Source organism: Pelophylax lessonae (genome assembly GCF_965119305.1).
Source record: "Pelophylax lessonae genome assembly, chromosome: 5".
NCBI classification, from domain to species: domain Eukaryota; kingdom Metazoa; phylum Chordata; class Amphibia; order Anura; family Ranidae; genus Pelophylax; species Pelophylax lessonae.
In genome coordinates this window covers 90,751,498-90,767,478 of record NC_138772.1, presented here as the reverse complement: position 1 = coordinate 90,767,478, position 15,981 = coordinate 90,751,498, and the positions used below count along the sequence as shown (strand labels likewise).

At 42.3% G+C, this 15,981-nt stretch overlaps 1 protein-coding gene across 2 annotated transcripts in view; it reads left to right on the top strand.

Moving 5' to 3' along the window:
- CUL2 (cullin 2) overlaps positions 1–15,981 on the top strand; it is a 173,426-nt gene that overhangs the window by 113,732 nt on the left and 43,713 nt on the right. For both annotated transcript variants that reach the window (XM_082257514.1, XM_082257513.1), the window contains exons 12-14: positions 3,191–3,250; positions 7,084–7,212; positions 10,356–10,442. In XM_082257514.1, coding sequence (XP_082113640.1) covers positions 3,191–3,250; positions 7,084–7,212; positions 10,356–10,442 — 276 coding nt within the window. The remainder of the gene's footprint in view (positions 1–3,190; positions 3,251–7,083; positions 7,213–10,355; positions 10,443–15,981) is intronic.

The following is a 15,981-nucleotide window of genomic DNA, read 5'->3' as shown; positions in this document are numbered from 1 at the left end:
AGTCTTTTTTTAAGGAGAGACTCAGAGCAGCAGAGGGGGCATTAGTGCAATTGTCAAGGGGAGAGATCGTGTTTAAACTCACCAATTTTCCAGCCTCTAGTGTGCATGTACCCCAATTTGTCACCTGTCCTGCACACCTTAACCACTTTAAGACCGGAAGATTTTACCACCTTCCTGACCAGGCCATATTTTGCGATTCGGCACTGCGTTACTTTAACGGACAATTGCGCGGTCATGCGACACTGTACCCAAACAAAATTTACGTCCTTTTTTTCCCCACAAATAGAACTTTCTTTTGGTGGTATTTGATCACCTGTGCTATTTTTCTTTATTTTTGCGCTATAAACAAAAAAAGAGTGACAATTTTGAAAAAAAAAATATATATTTTTCACATTCTGATATATAACATTCCCAAAAAAAAAATTTAAAAATCAAAATTTTTGAACATTTTAGGCCAATTTGTTTTCTGCTACATATTTTTGGTTAAAAAGAATCAGGGTATTTTGATTGGTTTGTGCAAAAGTTATTGCATTTACTAACTACGGGAAAGATTTGTCATTTTTATTTATTTTTTTTTTCACTAGTGATGGCCGCGATCTGCAATTTTTTGCGGGACTGGGACATTGCGGCGGACAGATGGGACCCCTAACTGACATTTTTGACACTTTTGGGGGGACCAGTGATATTACTACAGTTAGCAGTGCTAAAAAAATATGCACTGTTATTGTAATAATGACACTGGCAGGAAAGGGGTTAACACTGTTGGTGATCAAGGGGTTAAATGTATGCCTCATGCATACTGATGAGGGGGGGGGGTTCTGTGACACACACAGAGATCGCAGGTTCAGCTATGCTGAATCCAGTGATCTCCTCCTGTCTGTCACAGAGAAGATCCTCCTGCTTTGTTCACACAAGCAGACGGATCTTCTCACACTTTCCCCGATGATCGGGGAAGAGAGGCAGCGATTGCCCTCTCCTCCTCTGGCCCGACTCCCGCTGTGTCTAAACAAAGCGGGAGAGAGCCTCCAGCGGTGCGCACGTGCCGCCGAGATCACTAGGAGTCCAGTGACGTAGGTCTACATCGCTGGACCCAGGGGAGCCGACCTGCCGCAGTAGTAGTACTGTGAGCGGTTGGCAAGTGGTTAACATACACACAGAAAGCGCATGTGTCTGTGTGTTCGCATCAATGGGTGGAGTATAGACGGGGGTTGATGGAGTAGGCACAGCAGAGATTGGATAGATCATAAGAAGGCAGGGCAAAATCATTGGCCTCTTCAGCAAACTGCACTGTTCACTCCAAATAGAGACGTGTACTTAAATGGACACACACACAAAAAAAAAAAAAAAAATATCCTCAGTCTTAAATGTAGTCTGCAGGATGGACAATAAAATCCAGACTGATCTATATTCAGAAATTACACTTTTCTTCATATGTCAGAAGGCAGCGTTACCCATGTAATCCCAGGTAGCTATGAATGGTTAACCAGATTACAAGCAGGCACAAATGCCATTCATACCGGAAGCAAAAGCCTGCAGATGTTAAGCTGTAAAGAGTTAATCATTTAACCATTTAGGTAAGCAGCACTTAAATGAAGCAGAGTAGATGAGCACAGTCCTCCCCTAGCATCCAAGGAGAGGGTTAATTGCTAGAGAGTCCCTTGCAGATAACAGTGCTGTAGGAGAAACAAAACTGTAGCACAGATAAGGGGCATTAGGTTTGCAAGGAGAGACAGATTGTAAGGATCGGTATCTTACTCTCACCCCCTCCCAGGATATATGTAGCTACTGTATTTCTGCCTGTGCTCTCTGCTGAAGCCACAATCAGACCGGCCCTGGTGGCTCCATGTGCACCTGGGATCACAACACTGGAGGAGAGGGCGGGAAGAGGAGAAGCTGACCAGCTCTCTGTCTCCTCTACCGTCTGTGTGGAGGGGGGGGACTATCGGCGCTCTGGGCTGCAAAGGAGAGGGACACTTTCAGAATGCTACAACCTGCAACCCCGGCAGTGAATGGGCTGGCAAGTCCAGGCGCCAGGACGCAATTTCTAGTCGCCATGGAGACCTGGCGCCTGGGGTGTGTCGAGCCCTGATGTAGGATGTGCAGCCAAACAACTTACACACAGAGCCTGCAAGAGCCCTGCTGAACACCCACAATATGCTGATCATGACTGCAATGCTTTCCGGGCTCCCAATAAAAAAATAAATGCACATTATTTACCTGCAAAAAGATGTGCTTTTATTATTTATTTATTTATTTTTTTTTAAAAAGATGAAACTGGTCCTTGCCTTATCTGGTCAATTACAGATGGGTGTTTGTAGGTGATTGTGTGTTGGTGGACTCCCTTTTTACCTGTACAGACACCCCTGGCCAACCAGTCTAAATGGAAGGATTTATTGCCCAGGTTCCTGTCTAATTACTGCTATTTGCCTAGAGCTTTGGTGCCTAACCTGCAGCCCTTTGGTACTTCTAATACGGCCCTCAAGGCGCTGCAGATGACATTGACATTTTTGGGTTTATTTTCAGTGCTCCTAGACCAATGAAGGAAAATTTTATTTTTTTAGACTCGCTTCTAGTAATTTAATGGCTTCAATTTATTTATTTTACATTATCGTATCTCTGTACTGTGCCCATTCCTTTTCTCATTTTGTTTAGGTATTTTTTTTTTTTTTTTTACTTATTTATTTAGTAAATAATACTAAAATGCTACTAGGAGCTTGCACAAAAATGCTATTATCAGCATTTTTCATCCAGTTTTTTTTTTCTAGATTTGTTTGTGCTTATGAAAAATGCTAGTGTGCATGGAGCCTAATAAGGTTCACAATTTCTTACAATCTCCTGTAGCATCTTTTGATCACCTCCAGTAGCATTCCTGCAGTTTCTGATTATCTGTTCTAAGTCGGCAGTTTCTGACAGCTTCTTATTGCTTTCTATTTGCTGAATAATATGTGCAGCACTTTAAAAATGTCAGTGCCTGAACTTGAGGGTCCCCTAAAAAGATCAGATTGATGCTTGGGTTGTCTGCTCAGTTTATAAACTTGCATGCTCAGCCAGAACAAATGGTAATTCTCATGTACTGTACCTCCTGGTTCTGCAGAGCCTTTGGACCCATTTGCTTTTTTCATTGGTTAGGTTAGGTCAGAACTATAATTGTACTGGTGAGTTAGTGGAATGTCTTGCTTTGTTCATACAGGCTCTTACGTGTGTTGTCAACTACAGAGAACCGAAATCTGTCTGCAAAGCACCCGAGCTGGTAGGTCACTCTGTGTCAGTGTGTTTCTTTACCTTTATTTCTTCAAGCATTGTCAGTAACTGGAATTTCAGAGGTTTAAACATGTACATGCTTCCAAACTCCATCTAAGAGATATTATTTAGCTTAAAGTGTTACCAAACTCACAACAGTAAAATCAGTCTGTATATGCAGTTAAGCATGCTTGTTGTACTCATTGTGGAACCTAAGGGGTTAATCCTCTGCATTGTGTAAAAATGCTGCTTGATCCTGTATGCACAGATCCTCCTCTTCTTCCACTGACTCCAGAACAGGTCCAGATAAGACAGAGCCTTTGGAGTCAGGCTTCACATGCTCAGTAGAGTGTGTATTTCTAGAAAGGTTTTTTTTTTTTCTTGGGTGAGTGCATGTGATCAGTACAGGGCCAATCGGCCCTGTCCAGACAGAGAGTCAGGGGGTCCTGGATCCTGTTAGGACAGTCAGTGCAGAATGAAAACATCTCCTACAAGCTTTACCAGACACTGATAGAAGTCACAAGACTGCTATATATACTGCTGATGAGAAAAGGTATTTAGCAGTTTATATTTACTAAAATAATTGCATTTCCATGTTCTATGTACTGTGGGAGACCAGATATAGTGAATGCAGGCTCCTGGGTCTAGTAACACTTTAAAGCTGAACTTTACCCATAATGCATTGATAAAAAATTTGTTTTTTTAAGCAAGAAGCCTACATTCCACATTAATAATTATGCTACCAAAATGAGTGTGTGCTGTGAATTGCCTCCAGCATTGTTCCTCTTTCTTCTTGCCGGAGGCCGCCATTTTGCTGAAGCAAAGAGCCCCTGAACAGCAGTAAATCTTTAGGCTGTCAGCAGATTGGCCTCTACAAATTCTGCACAGTGCCTAAAAATGGAGAGCAAGTGAGCATGTGCAAGGCAGTGTGGGACAGTGTACTGCTGGATTTTAAACAGTATAGAAATTAATTTTGAATGTTTTACATATAGCTATATCCGCAAAAGGGGCCAACCTGATGTGAGCTAGCAGGGCTTCATTTTCTGACTAAAGTTCACTCTATAAAAAGCAAATAAAGAAAATATCTTATGTAGTATTTAGTAGAAACCAAAGATATAGATCACTAAAGTTATTGCCAAATCTTAAAGTTGAACTCTAGTAAAAAAATGATATTGGGCACACAGGACCAATCACATAATTTACCTCTAATAGCACAAAAATCCTTGCAGAAATCCTCCCTCCAGTGATACAGGATACTCCCCACATTGTTGATGTTCCAGTGCCATGGGTGTAAGGGTTGTGACTGTGAAGGACTTGCGCTTTTTGCACTCTCCCCTCATCCGTTTACAAGAATCCTGGTAGATTCTGAAAAGAGTGCAAGGCGTTGAGTGGAGGTGGTGTAGATGGATGTCGGGATCCCCTTGTCTGCTTAGAGAAAGATGGACTTTTGTGAATGGGCAAGAAGAACAGAACATAAAAGTGAATGGCACGAGTCGTTCACAGTCACAGCCGCTGCTCAGAACTTCCACAGTGCTGGAAGATCCCCACTGTGGGGAGTAACTGGTGTCACAGGAGAGGGAAAGATAACTTTGTGATTTCAGTTCACAGGATGTGAGGAGGACACTACATTTCTGGCAAGATCATCCGGTATTTATTTCTGTACTTGCTACAAATTTCCTAAAAAATTTTAATGATAATATATACAAGAAATGTGGGACTTTTTGGGTATATCTTATCAACAATTAGTCAGCTAGCTTGAAAAAAGTTATATTTTATTTCAAAGTATGGCACAATTTATGACAAAAAATAGTTTTGTACATCTAAGAGCCGGTTCACACTACCGTGACCAGAAAGTCGCCCCATGAAGGAGCGACTTTTTAGCGTAACTTTGTGACCCGGTTCACACTACTCCGACTTGGGACGCGACTTGTGTGACCTCAAGTCGCCCCAAGTCGCTTGTCATTACAAATGCAATGTAAATGAATGAGAGCCGTCTTAATATGCACTACTGAAGTCGCTCCGACTTCAGAAAAGGTTCCTGTACTACTTCACGGCGACCTCTGTCCGACTTGTGCTCATAGACTTCAATGGGTGTCGCCTCCAAGTCGGATCCTTATCTATTTTCAAGCGACTGTGATCAGACTTTCCAGGAAGAAGAAAAAGCTTAGCCAGGCATTCCCCACAGACAAAGTCGCCTATCATTTAAGTCTCTTCAAAGTCGCGCTAAAAAGTCGCTTCTTCATGGGGCGACATTCTGGTCGCGGTATTGTGAACCGGCTGTGAAGAGACTTTTGAAGAGACTTAAATGATAGGCGACATTGTCTGTGGGGAATGCCTGGGTAATCTTTTTCTTCTTCCTGGAAAGTCTGATCACAGTCGCTTGAAAATAGATAACGATCCGACTTAGAGGCGACTCCCATTGAAGTCTATGTGCACAAGTCGGATAGAGGTCGCCTTGAAGTAGTACAGGAACCTTTTCTGAAGTCGGAGCGACTTCAGTAGCGCATAGTAAGACGGCTCTCATTCATTTACATTTGTAATGACAAGCGACTTAAGGTCGCACAAGTCGCCTCCCAAGTCGGAGTAGTGTGAACCGGGTCTTAGTATGCAAATGACCTCCATGTAGACCCCATATAAATTGTTCTAGATATATGTTTGAGTGTTTTCCAATACTGTAAACCTTTAGTTTAAGGCAGTGTTTCACAACTCCGGTCCTCAGGGCACACTAACAGGCCAGGTTTGCAAGAAAACAAATACATCACAGGTGATATAATTTGCTGCTCAGTGATTGCAGTTTCCTAGTCTGCATCTCCCCAAGGTAATACTTAAAATCTGGCCTGAGGACCGGAGTTGAGAAACACTGGTCTAAGGAACACATAAATTAGATAGCCCACTATTGGAATTGTGGATGGACCTTTGATTATTCACTTTGGAAAACACTATTATGCATTGTGGTAACATTCATTTATTTGAAATGGCATCCCAACGCACCTCCACAATATACCTGCATTGCAGCACAACACAGTGGGTGTGTTTTGGAATATCCTGCTGGTATTACAACAGTAATTAAGCCAGTAACAGTATTTATAACAGTGAAGAAGAGGGGTTCCTAGATTGCCAACAAAGAAGACTCTGGTGTGCTGCAGAAATACAGCAATGCTTAGATGAAGAACTGAATCACTGAGCAGGTTGACTGTTCCCTGTGTGCATTTTAAGCCTAACAGGGAAGGCGAGAGTCTCTTTTTTATTGCTTTCTCTTTCCATATTGGGGAGATTTCCAATTATTTAATGTCATGTCAAGAAATTTTGGGAAATCTCTCCAGTGGTGATGCAGACAAATACATGTTTTTAGTAGATTGGAGAAGAATTAGAACTGATGTTTTTTTTTTTTGCTTTTTTTCTCTGTGCTTTCCTGTCCTGGAGACAATCATTCCACCCATTATTTTATTTTTTACGGGTGTCACTGGGACAGAAAGTGAAGGGAAATTTCCCCAAGGGTATTCCAGACAAAAATAAAAACATGACATTTTTAACTCTTCTCTTTCCCATCCAAAACTAAAGAAAAACATTTTAGCTAGGGTTGGGCTTTAATGTCCCATTTTGACTAGAGTGTACCTTTTTAAGATCTAGTCATTCCTCCCTGATAGGAGGCTGCCATGATGCGGAGAGCCTTAGAGAGGGTGTTTAAGGTGCGCTCTTCTTGAAGGTGTAATTTGACTGGTTAACCTACTGGTATTAAGTTTTCACAATTGGCTGTTACACAATCCTTTCAGAAATGGTGTAAGAATTTTGTCCCACAAGACCTGCTCACATGCATCTTTATGTTTTTCATAATCCACACAGCTTGCCAAGTACTGCGACAACATGCTAAAAAAATCAGCCAAGGGAATGACGGAGAACGAAGTGGAGGACAAGTTAACGAGTTTTATTACTGTGTTCAAGTACATCGATGATAAAGATGTTTTCCAGAAGGTATGTTTATTTGGGCAACACAATGACATTGGCTTAAAGGAGAAGTGTGGAATATGAAACAAAAAAAAAAACATACATACTCATCGATGTGGCTGCAGAATCCGCGTGATGCTTACGTTGTTCCCCACCGGCTCTAAGCCTAATGACTGTGCGCTCGCATGACCACTGATCACTCATTACTTAGACTTCAGTGAGAAGAGAGCAGGGACTGTCCGTCACCAGCTCTCTGCTTCTGCCCCTCCAGTGCTCACTGGAGTGCCAAGCTGTGGAAAGGGTGAGAGCAGCTGGCTCAGGTTCTCACCGGAGAGCTAAGAGGCTGAGCCAGCTGGCAGTCCGACACCTGTGTGGATCCTGATGTCCTCTATGTAGCTGCAGCATTGGTGTGATGCTGCAGCTGGCCCCCCACCAGCTTTTATGCCTGAGATCCGAGCGATCACGTGACCACTAATCGTTCAATTCTCATTTTCCTGCTTCATTGAGCACAGAGCAGAGCACAGAGCAGTGACTACCAGTCCCTGGCTCGCTGCTTTGCCCCTCCAGCGCTCACTGCAATGCCCCGCTGTTTAGGGGGTGGGATTGGCTGGCTCAGGCTGTCGGCAGCACACTGAGAGGCTGAGCCAGCTACCGGTCAGACATCTAGGCGGATCCCAATGTAATTGTCAAGATCCCTGCAGAGCCTGGACTGGCTCTGCGATGTCTGCTGGCAGTGGGCTTTAACTCTCTGTTGGCTGAATCGGGGTTACAGGAGTGCAGAAACAAGTGCACTTCTGTGACCCAGATGACTCAAAGGTGAGTTATTAAAAGAGAAATATGGCCAAAGCTTTTTTGGTCTTCTCTTTTATTAACAGGTTTCATAAAATAACTCTTTGTATTAGTCTATAGCTGCCAATTAGATTGGCATGTTCACTCTTTACATTCCCATATGAAATTTTTAAAGCTCATTGGTATCTGTCGGGTAAGAATGGTTTGAGAAACACTGAGCAGTATGGCATGGTATAGCTGTCTCACCCAAACAAATTGCTCTGATGCTCCCTTTATTTTCCATACTTCAATGCAAGTGTGTATGTCAGATTTCAATATGTTTCACAAACACATTTGCTGTCTGTTTTTTATGTACCAGTTTTATATTTTTCCACCACCAGAGGACACGTAGTGACTATTCGCCTTCTCTGCACTGCTGGGCAGTCCTTTAGTGCTGCACAGCAGTAGTATCAGAGGGTTCCATCTTAACTAGTAGCCTGTAAATGTATAGATATTAAACAATCTTCTAGCATGCTCCTTTCACATCACCCAACCAATCCCTTTTGTTCATCTGCCAAGACAGTCTATTATTTTTGTGCCGTGTAGGGTCTGCGCTTTTTTTGTATGTTTTGCAATTGGAAAGCTGTGCCTCTGTGCTATGCTCAGTCTTGTGTTCCTCAAAGTAAAGGCCCTTCCTTAACCTCCCTGGCGGTAATCCCGAGCGTGACTCGGGGTGGATTTTTTAGTCCAGGATCAGTATCCCTGAGTCACGCTCGGGGTAGATGTGCAGAGAGCGCAGCGGTTTCGCTTACCTTCTCCTGGCGATCCAGCGATGATCTCTCATTGCTGCGACCGCCAGCCGAGAGTCCCGCCGCTCGTCTGTCGGTGTGATGACTTCCTAGTTCCGTTCCTGCAGCAGCAATGCTGCATGGGAGCGGAACTAGGGAGGGAAATTCAAAACGTTGCACAAAACACAAACACATAACACATTTTATATTATATACACACGTGTGTATATAGGTATATATATATTATATTATTGATTCAATTATAATTCATGCGTTATATAACGCATGAATTATAATCTAATCAATAATATAATTTTATTATATATATTATATAATAAAATTATATTATTGATTAGATTATAATTCATGTGTTTGTCTTTCAAATTTATCACATCTGGGATGTCTACTAGACTCTTGTTTTGGTCAGGTTTAAGTCAGTAATTACTAAGAATTGTAGGCCTATAATACATAACGCCAAATTTCCATGAAAAAAATTGTACCGCTTTTGGTACAGAATTCCTGACATAATCATACCGCCAGGGAGGTTAATAAGTAGACTGAAGGAGTATTTTAAGTGCCATTGAGCTATAACAACCTTCACTGTTCTGCTGGGCTTTCCTAAAGAGTTTGAAATGTGTCCTGTGGGAAGTTGTGCCCATTCAGCCAAAAATCTTTTTTGAGGTCAGGTACAGATGTTGTATAAGACCAAGCTTGTAATCAGTTCATCCCAAAGGGGCTAATTGGGGTTGAGGTCAGAGTTCTGTGCAATCCACACTGCACAACAAACTCATCAAAGCATGTCTTTATAGCATTTGTACACAGGGACACAGTCATTCTTCATCAAAGAAGGGCTTTCTTAAAAAATGTTGCCAGGTAGGTTGGGTGGGGCATAATTGTCTAAATGTCTTTTTATGCTATATCATTAACAGTACCCTTTACTGGAATTGCCTGAATCGGAGGGGTATCCACATACTTTTGTCCATATAGTGTAATAGATAATTGTACATTGACTTGTAATCGGTTCATTTTATGGGTTTTGCTGTTGTCTGCTCATGTAATTTATATTAAGTACACATCTCCAGTTGCAAAAATATTTTATGTATTCTGGTTATATGGACATGGCTATGTAAAGGAACCTGTATATTTTGTACCTTCCTGATGTCTAGTAATAAAAAATAAAAAAAATGTACATTGACTACACAGTGAATACAGTGGAGATGGCATGGATTTCCAACTTCCCTCTAGTCCTGATTGCCAGCTTCTCCAAGATAGATGTTTTACCAGCGTGGGCATTGATCATATGTTTATATTATATATTATGTTTATAACCCCAGAGGAACCGTCAATTTTAGTTATTAAGTCATTGTTGAGCAATTGCACCTCTCTGTCATTGCACAGAACCGCAAGTACATAATCTCTATAGTATGTCATTGTTCTGTCATCCATGTTCTAATTTGTTTGTACATTTTATTTCTTAATAGGAGTATTCATATTATTATTACTGCTTGTGTTTAGATTGAAAGCAGCCTCGTATATCACTTGCAGCTCTGGAGAGAATATTACTTTCTCAATATTCAATTCTAATTAAGAAAGTGCTTTATATTTCTTTTTCAGTTCTACGCTAGAATGCTGGCAAAACGATTAATTCATGGCTTATCAATGTCGATGGACTCTGAAGAAACAATGATCAATAAATTAAAGGTAATTTCATGTTATTGTATTTACAATTGCTTTCCTTCTGATCTGAGTGGTAGACTGCATGCTGTTGACAGTGAATTAGACATCAAATGACTGGATCATTGACTGATTCTTGGCTGGAGACTCAGCATTGCATTTGATTTACAACTCTTTTCCCTGCATTGGTTTTCCTTCAGTCCTCAAAAAAAGTCACCTCCTTCCTGCTGAAAACCTTTAAAACTGACCTAAAGTCTAAAGTAAATTTTAAGTTGGTAGGCTCCTTGAGGGTGCCATCATAAAATGATCCCATGACTCCCCCACAGTGCTTACCTCTGTCCAGGAATGAGGTGCCCTAAATTTCTATTCTTAGTTTCTCCTCCGTTTCCACTGCTAGCCATGGCAAAGGACTAGATCTCTTTTTTAGGCTCTGGTTGACTGATTATGCAGTTGCAGATAGTTAGATCCCCTGCCACAACAAGATCTAGTGCTTTATTGCAGCTGAGCAACAGGAAGTAAGACAGCCATCATTGGGACTTCTGAGGGAACCCTCTCCAAGCCAGATGTAAATATATGGGTAAGAATGCGTTTTTTTTTTTTTGGCAACCTTAAGCGGTTGTATACCCAAGAAAACTCTGTAAGACAATGGCATAATGTGCTAGTATGCAAATACTTGCCTTAGAAAGAAGCCCCCCCCCCCCCCCGCAATGGGCCCGGTCACCACTGAGGGGGCTGATGTGTTCCCCCCGGCATTTCTTCCAGGTGTGAGTGGCCGGAGTCGTGATGATGTCACTCCCGCACATGTGTGCAGGAGCCCTTGGTTTCGGCAAGAAGCCCTGAAGTTCCCGACACGTTATGACAGACCTTCAGAGCGCGTACGCCGCTGACGGCTGCATGCAGGGTGAATATCTTCTAAACGGTGAAGGTTTAGGAGATATTAATTTCCTTATTGTACATCATGGGACACAGAGAAGCCATAATAATTTATTATGTGGGTTATGCTCCACCTATATTTGTACACTGACAGATCAATCAAACAGGACGTGCTCCCCTATATAGCCCCTCCTACACAGGAAGTACCTCAGTTTTTTTTTTTTTTTTTGCCAGTGTCTGTAAGGTGGTGGTCACTGATATGATACATGTGCTCTTGGCGCATACTAAGAGGTCTGGAGGGTTCTGTTAAGAATCAGGAACTTCAGTCGGATGCATTTGAAAAAGCGGTCAGCCAAAATGGATGGTACGAGCCTCATTGGATCGGAGAGAAGATTCCTCGGGGTTTGCCTGTAATGCAGCCTTATGGTGTTGGACCCTGCTTAATGGAACCCTGTGCAGTGTTTGTTCTGACCAAGGTGTTTTCGTGCAGGGTGCTATACAGGTCCAGGGGAGTAGACCCCAGATTAAAGGGTACCCAGTCCCTGAAGGTCATTTATGACTGAGCCCACCTTGATGGGTGAAGATTGGACTCCTGTTAGCTCAGGGTCCTGCAGCAGGAAGGGTGAATCTGTCGATCTAGTCGTTCTCCCAGTGGCCACTGGGGGCAGTATACTGTTCATACCCTATGTACTTCTCAGGAGTATTGGACTGCAGTGTCTCCCCCAGCCATTAGAGGGCACAGGTTCACTCAGTATGGCCTACTCCTGTATAAACAAGAAGTAGATAGGGCAGCAATTTTTGGTGGCCCTTGTGGGCTGAAGGATCAGCCAGGCCTCTTGAGACATAACTTAAGCCCATGAATACATAATGAAATGTGGGTCATTTCTATGGGAGAGCTAGGTGACCAGTCAAGGCATGGTTATATACTGCATAAAGGTATACTTGTATACTTACTGCTTAATCTGGGGGGGCTTGTACAACTGTCTGTCGATTACACTCTTGTACGGGTATCAGTGCACTTTAAGGAGTTGTGTCTCCAGAATAGCGTGCATTTGGTCTGCAGGAACTTATTTTTAGGCTGTTTTTAAGTAGCATTAAGGCTGCATTGGAGCCTATGTGCTTGGCGTATCCTACAAAATCAGGTGGGGCCAAGCGCAGTTGAGCTGGTGCAGGATAGTAAACATGTTTGCATTAACACATGCCTGCATGGGTGCGTGTTTGTATGGGCACGTTTTGCATAGGCACCAACTTGCATGAATGCACTGGTAACACCTTAGGAACCAGTTCTTCCTAATTGACACCTTCCTTCTGTTTCGATCTTTTGTGGAAAATCCGGGAGGTGGTAACACTGATAATAGTGTTAGCCTGAGTTAACCCAGGAGGACTTGGCACTTTGACGTAGCCTTGGACACTTCCAGTCCAGCTGGACCTAATGGTCTTGGGTCCTGTTATCTCCGCTCTGTTGAGTGCCTGAAATTCTGCTTCAGGGAGTTTCAGTTAGAGGACTTGGAAATATTTTTGCCTGGGGTGAAGCCAGGAAGTGGCACCCGCAGATATGCGAGTGGGAGTTTTTTCCTTTCTTCAGTCGGGAAGGGAAGTGAGATTGGCCTTAGGTACCATTAAGAGTCGGATTCGTCCCTATCATTTTTTTTCTAGAGGCCGTTGTTTTTGACTCCTTGATTCATACTTCATACAGGGTTTAATGCAGACAGTTCCTCCTGTCAGGCCACCCTTGTGTCCTTGGGTCTTGAGTTTGTTCTTGACTGTCCTTGCAGGGGCCACCTTTTTAACCAATTTAGGAAACAGTTCTTTCTTTGACTCAGAAGGTGACTTCTTTGCTTGCTATCACTTCAGCAAGTGGAGTGTCGGCGCTGACAGCTCTTTCACACATGAAGCTGTTCTTGGTCTTGCATCATCATAAGGTGATGTTGCGTCCTCATCCATCTTTTTTGCTTAGAGTGGTTTCTAGTTTTCACTTGAATCAGGACAGTGTCTTGCCTTTCTTGGCAAGAGTAAGATCACTGCATACTATGGAGGTAGTTCAAGGGGTCAGGAGTTACTTGGATTGTTGGGGCAAGTCAGGAATACGGGTTTGTGCTGCCAGCAGAGCCCAGGAGGGGCAGGAGGCATCCAAGTTGACTTTTTTTTTTCATTGGATCCGCCAGTTAATTATTCAAGCCTATGGCTTGAAAGGGCAAGCCTTTTATCGCAGCGCGCCATTCAGAATCGCATGTCAGACCACAAAAGTACAGTGCAGTTAATCTTAAAGGGGTTGGTGTTTTTCTGATAGAATATAGTTCTGTCCATAAGATATTTGGGGTTTTTAAGGCATGTGTCTGGTTGTCATGCTGTAAATGGCCCCTGCTGCATGCTCAGGACATCTGGACACACAAAAAATACTATAAATTGAATATATGTCAGCTCATTAACTTTAATGACAGTAAAGCCTAAAGCTGCTGATGGGCTTAACAGGGCAAGCTGTGTGCAGTACACTGCAGCATGACCTTAAATGCATAACTGACCATGCGTTTTTTTTGTAAATGGAGAGGCTAGAATATGTTGGAAGGAACAATCGTTATCAATAAGGTTTTCTAGTTTATCCAATTCACTGTTTCCCATCACAGCAGCTGACTGCTACCATATACAGTACCATCCACAGGCATTCACAGACATTGGATTGTCTCCTGAACTGGCCAAAAACAGCTATGTCATGGGACTGTCATGTCTGTGGGTATTTTTAAATGATAGATGTTTGGATGGGTATTAAATTGCACTCTGGCCACTAAACATTTTCAGCTTCTAGCAACAAGATCTTCTTTCTTACTTCTTAGTATGTCCATTATGAGTCTGAAATTTCACTCTGTATTCTCCATAATGTATTGTAAACTAAACTGAGAATTCATCAGTGAGACCTCCTTGTGCCGCAGCCATCAATAAAGATATAAACTCTGAGATCAAATAGATCAAAAGCCTTTTCATCTTCATTTAACATGCTTGTACATCTTCAGGAAAACTTATATGTGAATGTAAGGCTGTACATTGATCATACTCCTTATTACAGAGAAAACAGTATAATAGACTGTAGTTAGCATCAGTGCATCTGATTATGGAAGTCAGTCTTTGTTTCTTAGAAACTGCATATAAAAACATCTGCTGAGAAGCGGTTCCTTGCATTAAAACCCTGTCACCAACTTTAAAAATTGCATGTAAATGCACAGAAATTTTTTTATTGCTTACTTGCAGTGTTTTTTCTTTCCATTTTATTCTCACTTGCAATATGCTTTTGAACTTGCTGAAATATGTGAGTTCTCCATGGTAGTCCATTCCATAGCACACCCCCTTCCTACCTTGTACGTCTTAGCCCTTTCCTGGGCGTATCTAATTACTCTCTGTGCTGGCCTAGCTCCTTCACCCTTCTCTTTGACTCCTTACATAACTTTTTATCTAGTGTTGGGGGCCGAAAGAAGGGGAATGCCATAGACCAGGGGGCTTCAAACTATGGCTCTCCAGTTGTTCAGGAACTACAATTCCCATCATGCCTAGTCCATGTCTGTGAATCTCCGAGTTTTACAATGCCTCATGGGATGTGTAGTTTGGCAACAGCTGGAGGTCCAAAGTTTGAGGACCCCTGCTATAGACTCTGTGTGTGCTGTGCTCTGGAGCTGCTGACATCACATCCAAAAGGTTGGCAGCCAGCAGCTTTCTCCAGGTCTTTAGATGTCTTTTACAAAGGGGGCTTTTACAGATAAATACCATTTAAAAAAAGGTTAAAGGCACAAATATTCTTATGGGAAGATATTGTTTTTTAATGAACGGTCAGACAACAGGGCCTCAATATACAGTAAAACCTTGGATTGCGAGCATAATTCGTTCTGGAAACATGCTTGTAATACAAAGCACTCTTATATCAAAGAGAATTTCCCCATAAGAAATAATGGAAACTCAGATGATTCGTTCCACAAGTTCTTCAGTTTATAGTCTATATACAAAGATTATAGCAATGTGATAGGTTGTGTAACCATAAAATGTCCATCCACAATATGCAGCCTTCCCAAGGGGATTAGAAGCAAAATCTAGCAGAGCTACAGAATATAAGCGAGATGAGAGGCGCCTCTAAGTGTAGCAATATGGTTACATTTAATGAAGGTTCAACATTTAGCAACTCACATGGTTGATGATTAAAACAGGGCAGGCACATCTAAGTATGCAGGCATGCGGGGTAAAGCTGTCCACATAGACCATCTTCTGATCCACCGACTCTCACCACTGTCAGTCTGCAATCGTGAACGGGAAGAATAGCCTGCAGTAGAGTGATCTGAAAGTGAGGCTTGGAATCAATCGTGGAGTGCAGCGGGGAAGGGATGATGAAGATGGCTGTGCAGAAGATGATCTATGTGGACAGCTTTACCCCAGATGCCTGCATACTTAGATGTGCCTGTTTTAATCATCAACCATGTGAGTTGCTAAATATTGAACCTTCATTAAATGTAACCATATTGCTACACTTTAGAGGCTCCTCTCTTCTTTTTTTATACATGACGCTACTTGTATATCAAGACATCGCTTGTATATCAAGTCAAAATTTATTTAAAAAATTTGCTTGTCTTGCAAAGCGCTCTCAAACCAAGTTACTCTCAAACCAAGGTTTTACTGTAGTTGGCATGAGATGCAGACTTTACCCGCTCAGGTCTTG